A 15445-nucleotide genomic window follows, 5' to 3' on the forward strand; every position below is an offset into this window, starting at 1 on the left:
TGAGCCACAGTAGCCTATTATGAGATTCATTTTGGGAAAACTTCCTTCTGTACCAAAACTCAACAAGTCCTTCTTTCAGTGCGTTTCACCTCAGGAAGAGATATCGCCTCCTGGCAAATTGTGAGAGTCCATTCTTGACTGGATAATGTTTGTTGTGAAATGTGATAATGGATGATTACATCACTTGTACCAGCAATAGCCTACACACATTAGTCTTCGCATCAGCTTCAGTCTTGCTTTGCCAGTTAACACTTTTCTAAACAATCAAACAAAACAAATAACAGTCAAACCTGTCTACAGTGGCTACCAAAGGGAGATGCAAAGAGTGGCTATTATAGACGGGGTGGCCACAATAGACAGGTTCTCCAACATTTTGTGTGTATCACCCTATACCACTAGTATACATATACATACTTATATACTGTATAAACTGGGGTGGTATTCTGAGGTCGTAATTAAGTCTGTAATTAACTTCGTGATTAAGTCGTGAAGTTAATAGGCCCTTAATCATGGGCAAAATCGGTATTCTGAGGACATAATTAAGGTATGATTAAGTCCCCTGTAATTATCTTTGGTCCCTCCCATCTTATTGTTATTCCATCCAATCAGACGCTTTGTTAGAAGCCAAAATTATGATTACACGTGCAAATATGCCCTCAATACGCGCTCCTCCACGCCCCCTGTAACTACAACCCAAGAGCTCCGTGCGCACACTCCGGTATTTGATTACAACCACTCACCTACGCACGCGAAGATCTCAACCTCTTTGCTCACATAAAATGACAAAATTCCTCGAAGATCGGCTATGTTTCTTTTTTTTCTCTGAATTCTACGGATACCAAGATAACAACATTCAACCGCTCCTCTGTTACCGAAGACGGTAAGCATCGTTGTGGCAGAGAAAACACGATGTATTGCGTGATATCGGAGTAGTTAATGACACTCTTAGGTATCATTAAGTTTTCCATTAACTTTCATACTTAATTACACCCTCAGAATACCGATTCGTAATTAACTCTGTGATTAAGTCCTCTCAGAGGTGCACGCGCATTGATACGCGCAAACGCGTAGGTCCTTCCCGCCAAAACACTTGTTGCTATGGTAGTTAATGTACCCCCTACTTAATCATGCTCTCAGAATACCAATTCGGTAATTAAGTGCTAATCAGACACTTAATAAGCTCTCAGAATACGGCCCCTGTTATTTTGCGAGGGTTTAATTTTCGCGAATTTCGTGAATCACTGTTGGGCCGCAAATTTAACAACACATGAAAATGTTGCCATGCGCTAGGGTAATAGTACACTTACTATAGCCTTGGTTTCAATTTGCGTAAACGACATATTGCGAAAATGTCCGAGACCTCCTCATTCGCAAAAATATCTGTACACAAAGATAACAGCTTATACAGTAACAGTATGTGTACTTAATATGCACGTTTCGTGCATTGAGCAATACCTTGACTGATAGCGTCATTGCACACGAGCGTGCATACAGCGAGTAAGCTTTTTACGAGTGCATACTAATGCATTGTACCAAGGAGGTATACTCTCACACCTCCTTGATTGTACTATGCCTGAATGGTGGGAGAATGCAGCAGTGGTGATCTTTGAACCATTTACTGTGCAGAACTGGCACGACTGTGCAGAACTGGCACGGCTGCGAAGCAGAAAAATGCTCAGAATTACGGGTATTGAGTCCCCACTGGCTGCATTAGACAGGTGGCAGCTGTGCACAGGGTCTTTAACATGGCTTTTCGGGAGGGGGGGGGGAGGCTTTTCAGTGACCATATTCGACAGGTTGCCACTAAGGCAGGTTTGACTGTATGCCCACACAATTTCCAAAATTTGCTCTGTGATCAGTTGTCGGCACATTGAGAGGATAGCTATATAGACTGTAATGTAAAGCATTACGCTCTTTGATGTGTCTCAGTATTTTCCATCGAGAATGGGCCTCAGCTGTCCATTATCATAGAACAATGCAGAACAAAATTCCAGGAAGGTTCAATGTAATTATTGAACATTATACCAAAGACATAGTAAGAAGCTTTGGTGAGACTGCTAATTCTCAAATGGAATCTGAAACTGCATCTATAAGCATCTGCGCTTACAATTGTATAGTGTGTAGTTCTGTCAACAGCAAACTAGCTGCACTTGCAAACTTCATAGTGGAGACTGTGTTTGTGTCATCGTTACTGTGATCGTTTAGATTGCATCTTAGAAAATAACATTATAAGTCAAGTGCCTCTTGCAATTCCAATTCACTGGTTCCTTTCTGGTCAGAGAGAAGGGATACTCTTGAAGTGATTGATGTCAATCAGATTATTATGTGCAACCCATGGAAGGAGACTATTTACATCTAATCATCATGCCATCGTGTAACGGGGAAAACCCTCGCTCATCAACAGGCTATTAAATCACTTCATCTCGAAGATTTTTTTTTAAAGACACAAACTCAGGGCATTCAGACGCAAAAAATTTATACTAGAACAGTATAGCTATACCAAAAAGGTATAGCTAAACAATGAATTTATACGTCTGAACGCTGACTAACGAAATGACATATAACGAAAAGACATATAACGAAAAGACGTATAACGAAACGACGGTCAGAGCATCGTCTCGAACTAGAACTCGATAACGAATCAGCATTCCGTGTGCGTCTGAACGTATGGCGAACATAGAACAGTATAACTGGGCGGGGCTTAATGGGAGCGTGCATGAAAGGTGACCCCACAGCTGTCACTCATGGCTATACATTTATACGACGTTTCCCAGAACGTTCGAAATTAGTGTCTGAACGGTCTATCGGCTATACGATGATTCTTTATACGTCGTTTCACTATCAAGTTTTGGTATAAAATGGCATGCGTCTGAGTAGGGAGACTGATGTGTAATGAAAAGGAATCTCATGGAAAGATTAGGAAGAAAGCATACATTTCTGCATTGTATCACAAAACGGTGTTATTGTAAAGGGAAAAAAGAAATAAAGTGGAAATTTAATGCTTCACATTCCATAACCAGCACAGCATCAATTGGGACATCAGGATTTTTTGCCCAAGTTGTGGTGGAGAAAACAATTATGTTTTATGTGAGCACAGAGGCTTTGAATAATAGTGTATTGAGAGTTGAATCTCTTGTGTGTGAATGAATCCTTTCGTGCATATGATAATACTGTAAAATGAGGAACGTTCACATGCATTTCAATCTCGCGAATTTTGCGAGAGCCAAGATTCGCGAAATTAAAATGCACAGGAAAGTTCTTGCCTTTTCTATACGCATTGAATGCCAGCGGCAATTCGCGAAAATTTCATGCAGCGAAAAAGGCCGTCAGCTCCAGTTCGCAAAAAAGGCGGTCAGCCCCAATTCGCGAAAATTTCATGCCGCGAACGTATCGTGTTTTACAGTAACCTGCCAAACTGCCTGCAGCTGTTATAATCAAGATCCCATAATGCTCTGTGTGATAAGGGTTCACCTCCCATAGCCCCAGGAGGAAGGGAAAGAAGTAGATCTGAATTTCTGTTGAAAATTTTCTTCATGTATTTTGCTGTATTGGTATGAAACTAATCAGTCTTTCTTTGTGTGTGTGTGTGTGTGTGTGCTTCATTTTAATTTCAGTTAATATCAGGGAAATCAAGGAGATCAGACCGGGCCAGAACTCCAAGGACTTTGAGAAGTGGCCCGAGGAGACGCGCAAATTTGCCAACACGATCTGCTTCGTAGTCTTCTATGGCCAGGAATTCAGACTCAAAACGTTGTCAGTGGCAGGTGAGTTCATGATTTAATTGAGAGTAGATGACAATGCACAGCAGTACTTGTTTAATGTGGTGCTTGCTTCTCTTAGCAAGAACGCATTCTGCTATCACAGGAATTTGTATTCCGTGATTTCTTCATGCTCTGTGTAATAACAACAATATTTTGGACATCATATATTTCACTGACAGCCGAGGCCATTGATTGAGTGTAGTAATCAGACAGCTCGTAAACCGCTGCCACGATGTACTAAAAGTCAACTACATATTGTTACGATCACACATCAATGTAGAAGCCTTTGGTCCAAAGGCCTGTTCGTCGTAGTATTTGCAAGCGGAGTGAGCAGAGGGTCGTCATGTAAGATGGAGTTGAATGGCCATGATGAGACTATTGGCTAGCCCCAGCTGTGCTGCCATCTTACTTTTGGTCTATTAACCCGTTGAGGACGGTTTGATTTTGCTACAACACGCAATTCCCATAGACACCTGCCCGAGTATACTCGGGACTCGTCCTCAACGGGTTAAAGGACATGCCAACAGTGTTGCCACCTTCCTGTTGGTCCGTCAGGGGTGGGTGCCATAAGCTGCAAGAAAGATCTTCCTTCTAAAAGCCCTTCAAGTCCAGAGTTTCATGCTCTGTCTACACAAATAATCCAGGGAGCTGTACATCTTTTGTCATTGTGATGATTTTGGAATTTTATTGTTGGCATAATGGCCGCAACCCAAAATTTGGGAATAATAGATATGTGTACTATGCTTGGATACATAATAATATGTTCATATTCTTTATGTGTGCTTGTGTTCACTATATGCATACCATGGCCGGCGCCACATTTTGAAAAGTGGGGGGGGGGGGGGGGTAGCCCACTTTATATCTCTGGTGCCACTTCCGGGTTTCATCAGCTGACGAGCAAAAAAAAAAAAAAAAGGCCTAACCCATGCTTCATCGGCTCGCAAATGTCAAAAGTGTAACCACATTCTATTTTTCTTTTCTGGTGCCGCTTCTGGGATGAAAAAAGTGGGGAGGGGCCCAAAATGGTTACACCCTATGTATTCCTATGTATTGCACCAAAAAAGGGGGGGGGGGGGTTCCGAGCCCCCCCCCCCCCCCCCCCCCCAATTCGCTGCCCACCTGGGTACATCTGAAAACAAAGTCTAGCACAGACCTGCTAAAATAGAATTGCTTGTCAGCAAATGTACACCAAAACGTACACTCATCAGTAACTTTCAACTCCAGTTGAGATTCTTTGGCTGTGTGTGTGTTACAGATAAAGCTGTACACAATTTGTTGTGGGGATTTCTGAATGTATTTGATATTTGACTCCGATTTCTGAATATATCCGAGTCGGGCCAGCTTCCCACGCCACCTGGTCTTTAACAGACCAATAAGAAGATGGAAACACTGGTGGCAATCCTACGTAAGAGGACCATTAAGAGACCTGTTCCAATTCCCCGTCTTTAATACACCTTACCAAATTCTGCTGCCTTGCATATGGTGGCAAAAATCTATCAATCAGCAGAGCTCTACAAGACAAAGCATTTAAATGCATACATTTTGTTATGGTAGCACTGGATGAAGCTGGCAAATCCAGTGGATAAAGTGACTGAACTCATTAAGTATTCAGTAGAGTGGTCAAGCTTCGCCTGGCTCATGAATAATAATAATCAAATAATCACATTCACTGATCTCATCAGCAGGTCCCCCATGCTGTCAAGCTCAGCTTTGGCTCACATTGCTTGCAGTGTAAAGCTAGTTTGTAGCTTCACGTTGCGCATTAGAGCAGAATAAAGTCATTCATACTAACAGGCATGTAAGCTCGTAAGATATTATATGCAATGTTATGATCCTTGCCATTGAGTCACATCCATCTGACAGCAACAGAGTATTCATTACAGTCTAATATTTGGCTATAGTTATAAAAGTTTGTTATTGCAACAAAATGCAAAACACTGGTGAAATGGATATTTCCCCCATGTGTTAATTGAGGAACGTTCTGGTCACCTGGTCTATGCAAGTTTGTTCTTTGTTTGAACAAGGAATTCCAAATATTGTTATGTCGGGCAAGCTAATGCAGTCTGTCGTTTTGAAAACGAATGAAGTGCCTAACCATCTGGGATAAAACAAAGGTCATTTGTGCAAATGTGCACACGAGCTAATGTGAACTGGTTTATTGTGAGGCTCCGTCACACTAGGGCGAATGCCCAGCGAATGCCCAACAAATACCCAACGAATTCAAAAATTTGATGAGTTCGTCCATTGCTAATACGAGAATAGTTCTTAACATGTTTGATGTTCTTTGTATTCATTATCTATTCATAGGGATTTACAAAGATACACTGGAGCAGATTTGTTTTTAATTTTGAACGTGTCCAAAATCTCCAGCATATCTCTGTGAATCCCTGCGAATAGCTAATGAATGCAAAGAACATTAAACATGTCCTGAACTATTCTAGAATTAGCAATGGATGCGAACTATCTTCAAATTTTTGTATTCATTGGGGGCATTCGTTGGACATTTTCTCCAGTGTGATAGGGCCTTTAGGTAGTAAAATACACCTTGAGAGCCTTCAAAAAACACTAGGCCATTAGAATAACTGTAAAAGTTTGGCACACTGCCGAATTTTTCACATTCGTGCTTCTGTAGCTTCAGTGGCATGACGCTGACACATTCATCAGTATATTCACGTTGGTATGAATTTGTCATTAATTAAGTGAACAGAGAAAGGGAGTGTTCATGTATTCATGCATAGCTACCATGAACAATTGCATTCTGGGAGTAATGAAAGTTGATATGCAGTATCTTGCACAGGTAATGTAATGTTATAAAGGTACAGAGAACATTGTAATAGGGGACCAATAAACATGATTATCAATTGTCACGGTTATTCAGTGGTGCAGTCAAAAAGAAAAAAAAAAATGGGAAAAAACACAAAACAAACCTAAACTAGAAAAGCACTCTGAGAGCGCAGACCTCCGCCAAGTATGCAGCTCATTTTCACCACTGATCTTGTTCTTCCATAGAGATATTAGTGATTTCCACCCATACGTATTTATAGCATTGTGTGCTGGAAGTCGCCCGATTTCCCAATGAAGCCTTTGTTACGTCATAAACCATCAGCTGCACGGCGCACCTCGCCCTAGCAGAAAGTGGAGCGCACACTCTAGTGCGCACATGCAAACCTCAAATATGCGCAGCCTGAACTCCCAAGTGCATTGACCCTACCTGCCAAAATATCAAAAATCCTTCATAAATTCCCCCAAAATTCTCGGATCACTACCAACATTGAATCATCTGTTACTTGCATCACATTAAACCTTCCCTGCAAGTTTCATCCAAATCCGTTAACTACTTTTTGACTTATTTTGCATACGGACAAACTAACTAACTAACTAACAAACCAACGGTAATGAAAACATAACCTCCTCCCTTGGCGGAGGTAACAAAACAGAACATCCCTTCCCCCTTCCGTGATCTTATAAAGTTGTCAAACCTAGCTTTCACACCCACAGAAAGCGCTTAATTTGAAACACGATTGTAATGATGCGTCACTAGAATCATGTTTCAAATTAAGCATTCTTGCCGTGTGAATGCAAACTGGAATCGTGGAGGGTGATATGAATCGTAATTCCAGTCGTGTTTGAAATGACGATCTGGAGGTGTTTTTTGATCACGTTTCTTCAGAACGACCATGTGAACGTAATTGAACTCCGATCATTTTTTTTTGGGGGGGGGGGCGGAGATTACAGTGACCTTCCAATCACTCTTGCAGAAAGACAGTTTAAGAGTGATTGATAGGAACATGGAAAGAAGTCAAACTTCCCTTCCTCACTCTGAAATTAAAGGACAAGTTCACCTTCATAAACATAAGGATTGAGAGAATGTAGCAATATTAGTAGAACACATCATTGAAAGTTTGAGGAAAATTGGACAATCCGTTCAAAAGTTATGAATTTTTGAAGTTATTGTGCAGTAACCGCTGGATGAGAAGACTACTGCAGTGTGTGAATAACTTAGATGTCACATGCGTACAACAATATAAGGAAAATATAAAGAGAATTTCACAAAATTTCATCTTTTGCAAAAAGTACACATTCCCCCGACTCGTTACCGACAAATGTTATGGGTAATATTATTCCCCCTGCCTTTACAAAGAGTCAAGTCAAGTGCTCTTTTATTATGCAAAAAAAGTGAAAATATGTTGAATTTTCTTTACATTTTCTTTATACTGTTGTACGCATATGACTCACAAGCTGTAGTAGTCTCCTCATCCAGTGGTTCCAACACAAAAATTTAAAAAATTCATAACTTTTGCATCGATTGTCTAATTTTCCTCAAACTTTCACTGATGTGTTCTACTAATATTGTTGCATTCTCTCAATCCTTATGTTTATGAAGGTGAACTTGTCCTTTAAAAACCGCAGAATCCGTGAAGCGTTCCTCAGTCGTGTGAATGAATGATGATCGAATCGTAAATGCAATCATGTTTGTTATTCAGCATTCAAATTAAGCACTCTTGGTATGTGTAAAAGCACAGAAAGTTTCTGCAGTGGTAGAAAGGCCATAAAAGCTCCCAGACCAGTTGAAATATATGATAAGGCTAATGCATGCTGTTTGAAGCAATAGCAGCAGCATCTACCTTCTCATGGAAGGAGTAGTCATAAATCTGATCTGACAGTATCCAATGGTGTGAAACCAGTTCATCAGTTCTGATAAAGAGTAGTTTTGAGACACTTAAGAGGGTATGTTCCCCATTAATATCGCTGGGTGGAAGTACATGTAGTCTCAGATGGCTGTACGAACAAGTAACGCTCAATATATGTGCAAAGCTTCAGAGGGGTTGTGACCGTCTTGATGAGTGCTGATTATGCATTTTTCAACATTTCCAGTAGATGTAACAGATACGATCATCACATTCTGCCATTCGCAATGGAAATGAAACATTTCGACAAGTTGTGTCAATTACGTGAGTGGATATTTCATAGACATATTCACAGTCTTTCACATTTGAAGGCAACTGAATTTGAAAGTGTACTATGTGAGCTGTTAGGGAATTTTGCAAGTTTTCACTGTCACCTAATTTAAAGCTAAAACATAGTTCTCAGATGCACTTAAAAATTCATCTTCCACCATTTGGAATTTGCTTGCAGTGCATCAAAAGGGTCTACCAAGAAACTTACCTGGCTGATGTGATTAGCCAGAATGATGAGTTGTTTTGGAGTATTTTGAGATCGAAAGTGTAGAATAATTTTGAGCCGTAGTACACAATTTTTATTCCAGAATGGCCCTCGCTGTTCAGCATTTTGTGACTGTAAAATGTTTAATATGTGATGATCGATCGTGCCCTTGCAATCATATTTTCCAACAAGCTGCATGACTCTACATCCAGTTTTGAGTTTAAATATATATATTCAAATTCATGGTCATAACAAGAGTCTGGTATCTTCCGAGAAGCTGATTTTCAGCAAGGTTACGTAAAAATATTCCCATATAACTGTCAGAAGATATGAAAATAAAGTAACTGCAGAGATATTTGGCACATTATGAAAGCCTTGCAGATTTGCTGCATATGCAGATTTCCTGCTCTGGGCATTTCTAGATTTTCAAGACCACGTTTTCCAGTTGATAGTTTTTTCACTGCATTTCACTGAGAGAAAAAAACAATAACAACAACACCTGACAGAAATAGTCATAAAGCCAAGGACAAGATAAACACAGAGTTTCATACCCCTTTTATACTTGGCGTTAGCTCGCTTCAGGTGTGGACATTGAGCGAGCTAGCTCTCAGTATAAAAGGTCGAAAAATAGTTAGTCTGAGCTAAAGTAAGTCCACTCTAGGGGGGTGGATCAGGTCAGTTTCAGGTCCGAGCTAACTTCAGTATAAAAGGTACGCGAGTTTAGCTCGGGCTAAATCCACTGACCTGTGACCGAAAATCGTGTATGGTGCTTCCGGGTTGCCATTACATAGTACATCTACTGCTGTGCTGTTGCCACCGGCGCGCTGTGTCTTACGCATCGCATGGTAGTACAGTGTAATAGTATTTTATACACTGCTGTCACTGTTAGCTGTTCGGTATTTAAAACTCTCAGTGAACTCTTTGAACTAGCAAACGGCATGATTAAATCTTGAGTAAAATAAAATAGACTGGCGCAGTGCGCACACTATAGGATGCCGATGACTGGTTGAATTTCGCGAGTAACGTATAACAGCGGAACTGAATTCGTACTCGTAAGTAAGCATGATATGTCACTGAATTTTCGCGCTTGCGGGAAGGACAGCAGGCTAGGGGGGGGGGGAGGGCGATAGGTCTGGTCTCACACGTAACCTTGGGTGGTTGAGAATGGCAGTATAAAAACAACTTAGCCCGAGCTAAAGTTAGCTCGCTTCAGAAGCGAGCTAAAAGTCGTGGGCAGTATAAAAGGGGTATCAGAGAAAATCAGTCATGCAGTTTAGATTCAGTCAAGTGTTCCTAGAATAATTCCAAGATCATTTGAATAAAGCAGACATTCACAGTACTTGTGCAAGATACAGTGTCCTTGTACATGCACTTAAAACATGATTTTAGAAGACATGTGCACGATCACGTTTGAGTGCTATGCATGTATACTTACACTCCTATGTAAACGTATCAGGAATACAGTTAGTATTTTCACATGCTTTTAAATTCGGGGGAAAGGACCAGTTATACTCGTGAAATTTGTGAGAATAAAACCTCATAAAATGTATGGTGTATACAGTATGCCTTTCAGCAGAATGGGCCAATTCAGAACACATCATGACAAAAAGCTTTATGAAAATTTACTTTCAATGTATTTTTAGGCTTGAAGATTTGCACACTGTGTGCAAGGAATGACATGTTTTGTTTTTGCAGCAAACATCATATTACTTTAATAATTTTGCCAGATCATGCTATTTTGTAGCTTTTTTTCCCTTTGCTTTGCTGTCAGTATGTCTATCAGGAAACTTGGTGGAGGGTGACATTTCCTCGTATAACAACAATACAGCCAGAACTGGAGCAGAACTCTTAATGCATGCCAGAACAAATTTACAAAAATCATGCAGATACAATCACATTTAGAGTTATATAGACACACACAGAATGTTGACAATACGTTCTGATGACCTGGAAAACGTATCATCAATGTCTGAAATCAAAGCTGTGAAAAAACAAGGAGAAGTGTTTATATAAGTCTGTTTTTTCTTCCATATTTGAGAAAGCCACTTTTTGTTGAGGTTGGGAGTATGTGCGTTTGCACAAGAAGGGGAAATCATGCAAGGTATTATAGCATGTGACCCAATCAGAGTTACCGTCCCACAATTTTATGATGCCCAGGGGAGGCATCAGCCCTCAATCCATACTTGAATCAATAGCTATGTTCACACAATAGTTCCGTTCAGACGACAAGCTCTAACCTCGAGGTTACTGTAAAAGTGGAAATTTTCGCGGTGTTGAAATTTTCACGCATTTTGCGCAACCTGAAACTAGCGCGAAAATAAAAGCACGCGAATATTTTTGTTTGCCATAATGTTCCAGTAGTCGATGTCTTGATTCTGCAGAGTTAAAAACACGCGAAACTCTTCTCAGCTCGTCCAGCGCGAAAAATTAGTCACGCAAAAATATCCACTTTTACAGTAAGCTCTTAACTACGAGCAAGCTCTTAACTACGAGTGCGTCTACACGGTTCCTATCGAGCTTAACCTCGAGGTTAAGGCTTATTGTCTGAACGTAACTAATGTTTTTAACCTTAAAGATTAGCTCAACGTTTTAAGCTTTGATGATTAGGTCATAGTTTAGTACTGTACAGATGCACTGCCTGTAGAAACTGTAGAAATCTTGAAAATTAGTCAATGGTAAGAACCACAATATACAAGCACCTTCGAGTTTATGCTCTATCTACAGTGTATGAGCCACAGGGGATCTCCACTCACAGTTAAGCATCAAGTGGGCACAATGATCTAGAGACTCAAAAGTTAGCATGACCTCTCCATGAACCCCATTCCCCTTTATAGCTTCCGGGTCAACTTCCAGTGCAGTGTGGTACACTAGTACTAGTAGTGTATACATCGTCTCACATTATTGGGTTTACTGCTAGCATGGCCAGTATTTCTTTCTTCTGGTTCTTTGGTTTAATCATAGAGTGGGTATGATCTCCTTGAAAGTTTAAAGATTAGGTGGCATGTCAATGTGAGAATGTAGTTTAAAGGAATCGTACAGTTTTGGTTGAGACCTAATTTCAGGTTCCTAACATTTTTGGGTGAGATAATAAGAAACCTTTTATGAAATATGAAAGAGCATGTAATTCTATGAGGAATTCAATGTTTATTTGATGAAAATTGGTTTTGAAATGGCTGAGATATCCAAACAAGAGCAATTCTAATAAAGTGTGGGACCCACACTTTATTAATATCGTTTTGTTTTACTTTGTTTTTGGATGTTTCAGTAATTCCAAACCTGATTTTCATCAAATAAACTTTGAATTCCTCGTAAAATGGTGTGCTCTGTACTATATTATAGCGTAAGTGTTTTCTTGGTATCTCGCAAAAAGTTAAAAGCCCAATTCTCATCTCCACCAATACTGTACCATCCCTTTAAAACTTCAAGCTAATCATCAAAGTTTGAAACTTCAAAGATTACAAGCATTACATGATCTTAACTAGTACTGAAGTATATCACTCTTGATGCCTGAACTGTTTCCATTCTCAACATCTTGTTGTTATTACATTGTACCTCTGCCAAGGGCAAGGAGGATATTATGCTTTTGTCAGTTTTTGCTTTGTCTGTTTGCAAAATAACTCAAAAGTTGTGGACAGATTTGGATAAAACTTTAACTGTAAAAATCTACTATGACACAAGGAACATTCATGATTAGATTTTGATAGTGATTCAGGAATTTTTACAAATTTTTGAGGGATTTGAACAATTTTGGCAGATAGGATCAATGAACGCAGGAGTTAAGCTGTGCATATGTGCATTAAAAAAAAAAAAATTAAAGCACATGCTGTGCTCGGGCATACAAAGCACCATGCAGTTGGAAGTAGATGACGTAAATGAAAGTCTTCTATATTGGGAAATTGAGCATTTTTTTTTGGACGATTTAAAATGAATCGAATCGAATTTTTCGGCATGCGTGTATGGGTAAAAATGAGCTGCTTGGCGGAGGTCTGCGCTCTCCAAGTGCTTTTCTAGTTTTGTAATATTCTGTGGCTTGGCAAGAATTCTTCTCCCAAGTTTATTCTGATGCTAATCAAGCAGCTCTTGTTTCTCATAAAATCATCAAGTTGCAGGCAATCAAAACTGTAAGTCGGTACACATATTGGGAAGATCGGGAAGTCGGTTTCCGCTGTATACTAGTGAAGCGACTGCAGCACGACGGATTCATTTTGTAGTGGGTAAACAAATGGCCTGACAAGCTTGGGGGAATCATAAGTCTGGTGTATCAACCGGTATGGCAGTGGGTGGATAAGGGCCTTCTTACCTCTCCCTGATGAGCACACTCCCTCCACAGTTTTAGGGATGTTTGCTTATCATTTTTTCTCTTTCTCTCCCTGTGCTATTTTCATTTCCGCGAGATGACAGCCAGGGAAGACGCTCAAATCAAATTGGTGACCAATTAACCAAGATTTTGATCTGCCTAGCAATCAACTCTATCCATCTCCTACCCCCCACCCCACCCCCACCCCCCCCCCCCCCTTGATCTCTTTCCATCTCTTTCTTGGTATAATATATTTGCTGAAGGCCCAGGAGAACATGGTGTGTGAGAGAAACAGATTTTAATTGAGTGGGTGGTTTGTGTTTGCTGGTGTGTCAGTTTGTCGGTGTGCCTGCGTGTAGATCTGTGTTTGTCTGTGTCTGTGCGTGTGTGTCTGTGTGTCTGTGTATTGGTGTGCAAGCGCTAGTTCAGAGGAATAGGGAACACTACCGAGAAAGTGACATTGAGTGAAACACTGTATCACGGGTGAAATTATCATTTTCAGGGAAATATAGATATGAAATACTGCAGAAAAAAAAGAGTGATATTGGTTGATACACTGTGTTGAAAATGAAAGCATCACTGTACAAATTTACAAAGAGGAATTGGCAGAAATACTCGACCAGGGGAAAAAGAAAACCACAGTTGATTGAAAATTGTGGTAGAAACCACTGTTAGGTGTGTTATTCTTGTACTGGGAGAAAGCAGCAAAACCTGTGCTAAGCTCTGAAAAAAAACCAAAACAAAACAAACCAATAAACAAACAGAGAAATGACACACCAAAAACGACAGTTTGGAAAATTTTCTGGTTTATGGTATGACTTCATGGAAAAGCACCAGATGATGTAAGATGATGATGTCCTTATCTCGTTACTCACAATCTTGTGTGCTCATTTAAATAAATGTCTTTAAAACTCATGTCTTTGGTTGGTTGATGATTTAAAATGTATCTGTACAAAAAAATTTTATATTTTTTTTGACGTTGTAGTTTTTTGTATCATTGGTAATATCCCTGAGAAATCTGAGCGTGAGGTTACTCTTGTACAGAGAAATTGAATTAAAAATACATGTATCTGTCCCCAAGTGCCTAAAATTACAGGCGCCTTGATCTAAAACTAGTCGTCTTGCATCATTGATTGCATTCAATAGTGTAGTTCGATAACTTTCTGTGCAAATTTTGAGGTTCAGTATCACTTTTCAAACTTGCAGACACACTGATGTACCTGTAGATGTATCAATATTAGTGAGGCGATACCGATAGAAGGTATTCGATACAGTTGTTTGCAGACAGAGGCAAGGATTCCAGCTGCTGCTACCCAGATGTCCGACCAAGAGAATTATCACATTTTGTTTTTATCTTGAATGATCTATCTTCTTTTGAGAAGGAAAAAACGAAACAAAAACAATGATACGAAATTAAGTGTTACATGTACTGTATATGCCAAATAATTTGCGAGGTTTTTATTTTCAGTCAGGTGCTATTCGCGAAAATAAGAAATACGCGAAAATATTGACTCTGATCAAGCTACGAATGTGACGTACGCGTATACATTTCTCCATTCGGTACAAGACTCCACGATAACAAATTTAACCATTCCCGAAATCGTCAGGAAATTCCGATTTGCGAAAAATTTAGACTTGCTAAATATATGTCGTATTTAGTAATTGACTGCATGTGTCACATGTTTGTGTCTCTCTTCTGTCCATGCAGCGGTCAATGCGGACGAATACCACAAGTGGATTGTGGGATTGCAGTGGCTGGTCAGTAGCACAGAGAAGGCTAGCTATCCTCTCAGAGTCAAAAGGTCAGTACACATTTAGGCTGTGGTACTAAGAGAAGAATATTCATCAAATTTGTTTAATGTTTTCATCATTTTATAGACGATGTAGATTTTAGTATGACTGTGTCATTTCAAATGACCAACTGAATTTATACACAGCCTTGTTGGTAACACTAAACAGTAATGCATGCCAGAGGACCTGATGAACATCTTTCTAAATTAATGCAAATTCCATAAATTTGACTTGATTTAATTTGACATGATAATAATTGTGTCTTCAAGTGATTCATTGCATTATATAATCTTTCAAAAGCACCTATGCATGATATCTTCCCTAGTGACCACAGAAATTGATCCGAACTCGAGTCTAAACTGTAAACTTTCCGTGTAGTGACTTTTAAAAAAGTCAAATCTTTTTGCTATAACACGGTGCGAGATTTGCGAGG

At 39.8% G+C, this 15445-nt stretch overlaps 1 protein-coding gene across 1 annotated transcript in view; it reads left to right on the plus strand.

Moving 5' to 3' along the window:
* Positions 1 to 15445, plus strand: part of LOC139737312 (1-phosphatidylinositol 4,5-bisphosphate phosphodiesterase gamma-1-like) — a 102083-nt gene that overhangs the window by 36431 nt on the left and 50207 nt on the right. Inside the window, exons 3-4 of the mRNA XM_071647988.1 lie at positions 3615 to 3764; positions 14930 to 15023. Of these exons, the coding sequence (XP_071504089.1) occupies positions 3615 to 3764; positions 14930 to 15023 (244 nt within the window). The remainder of the gene's footprint in view (positions 1 to 3614; positions 3765 to 14929; positions 15024 to 15445) is intronic.

The sequence above is a fragment of the Diadema antillarum genome, unplaced genomic scaffold (genome assembly GCF_040938485.1).
Source record: "Diadema antillarum isolate AM-2024a unplaced genomic scaffold, OU_Dant_1.0 scf00000028, whole genome shotgun sequence".
Lineage (NCBI taxonomy): Eukaryota > Metazoa > Echinodermata > Echinoidea > Diadematoida > Diadematidae > Diadema > Diadema antillarum.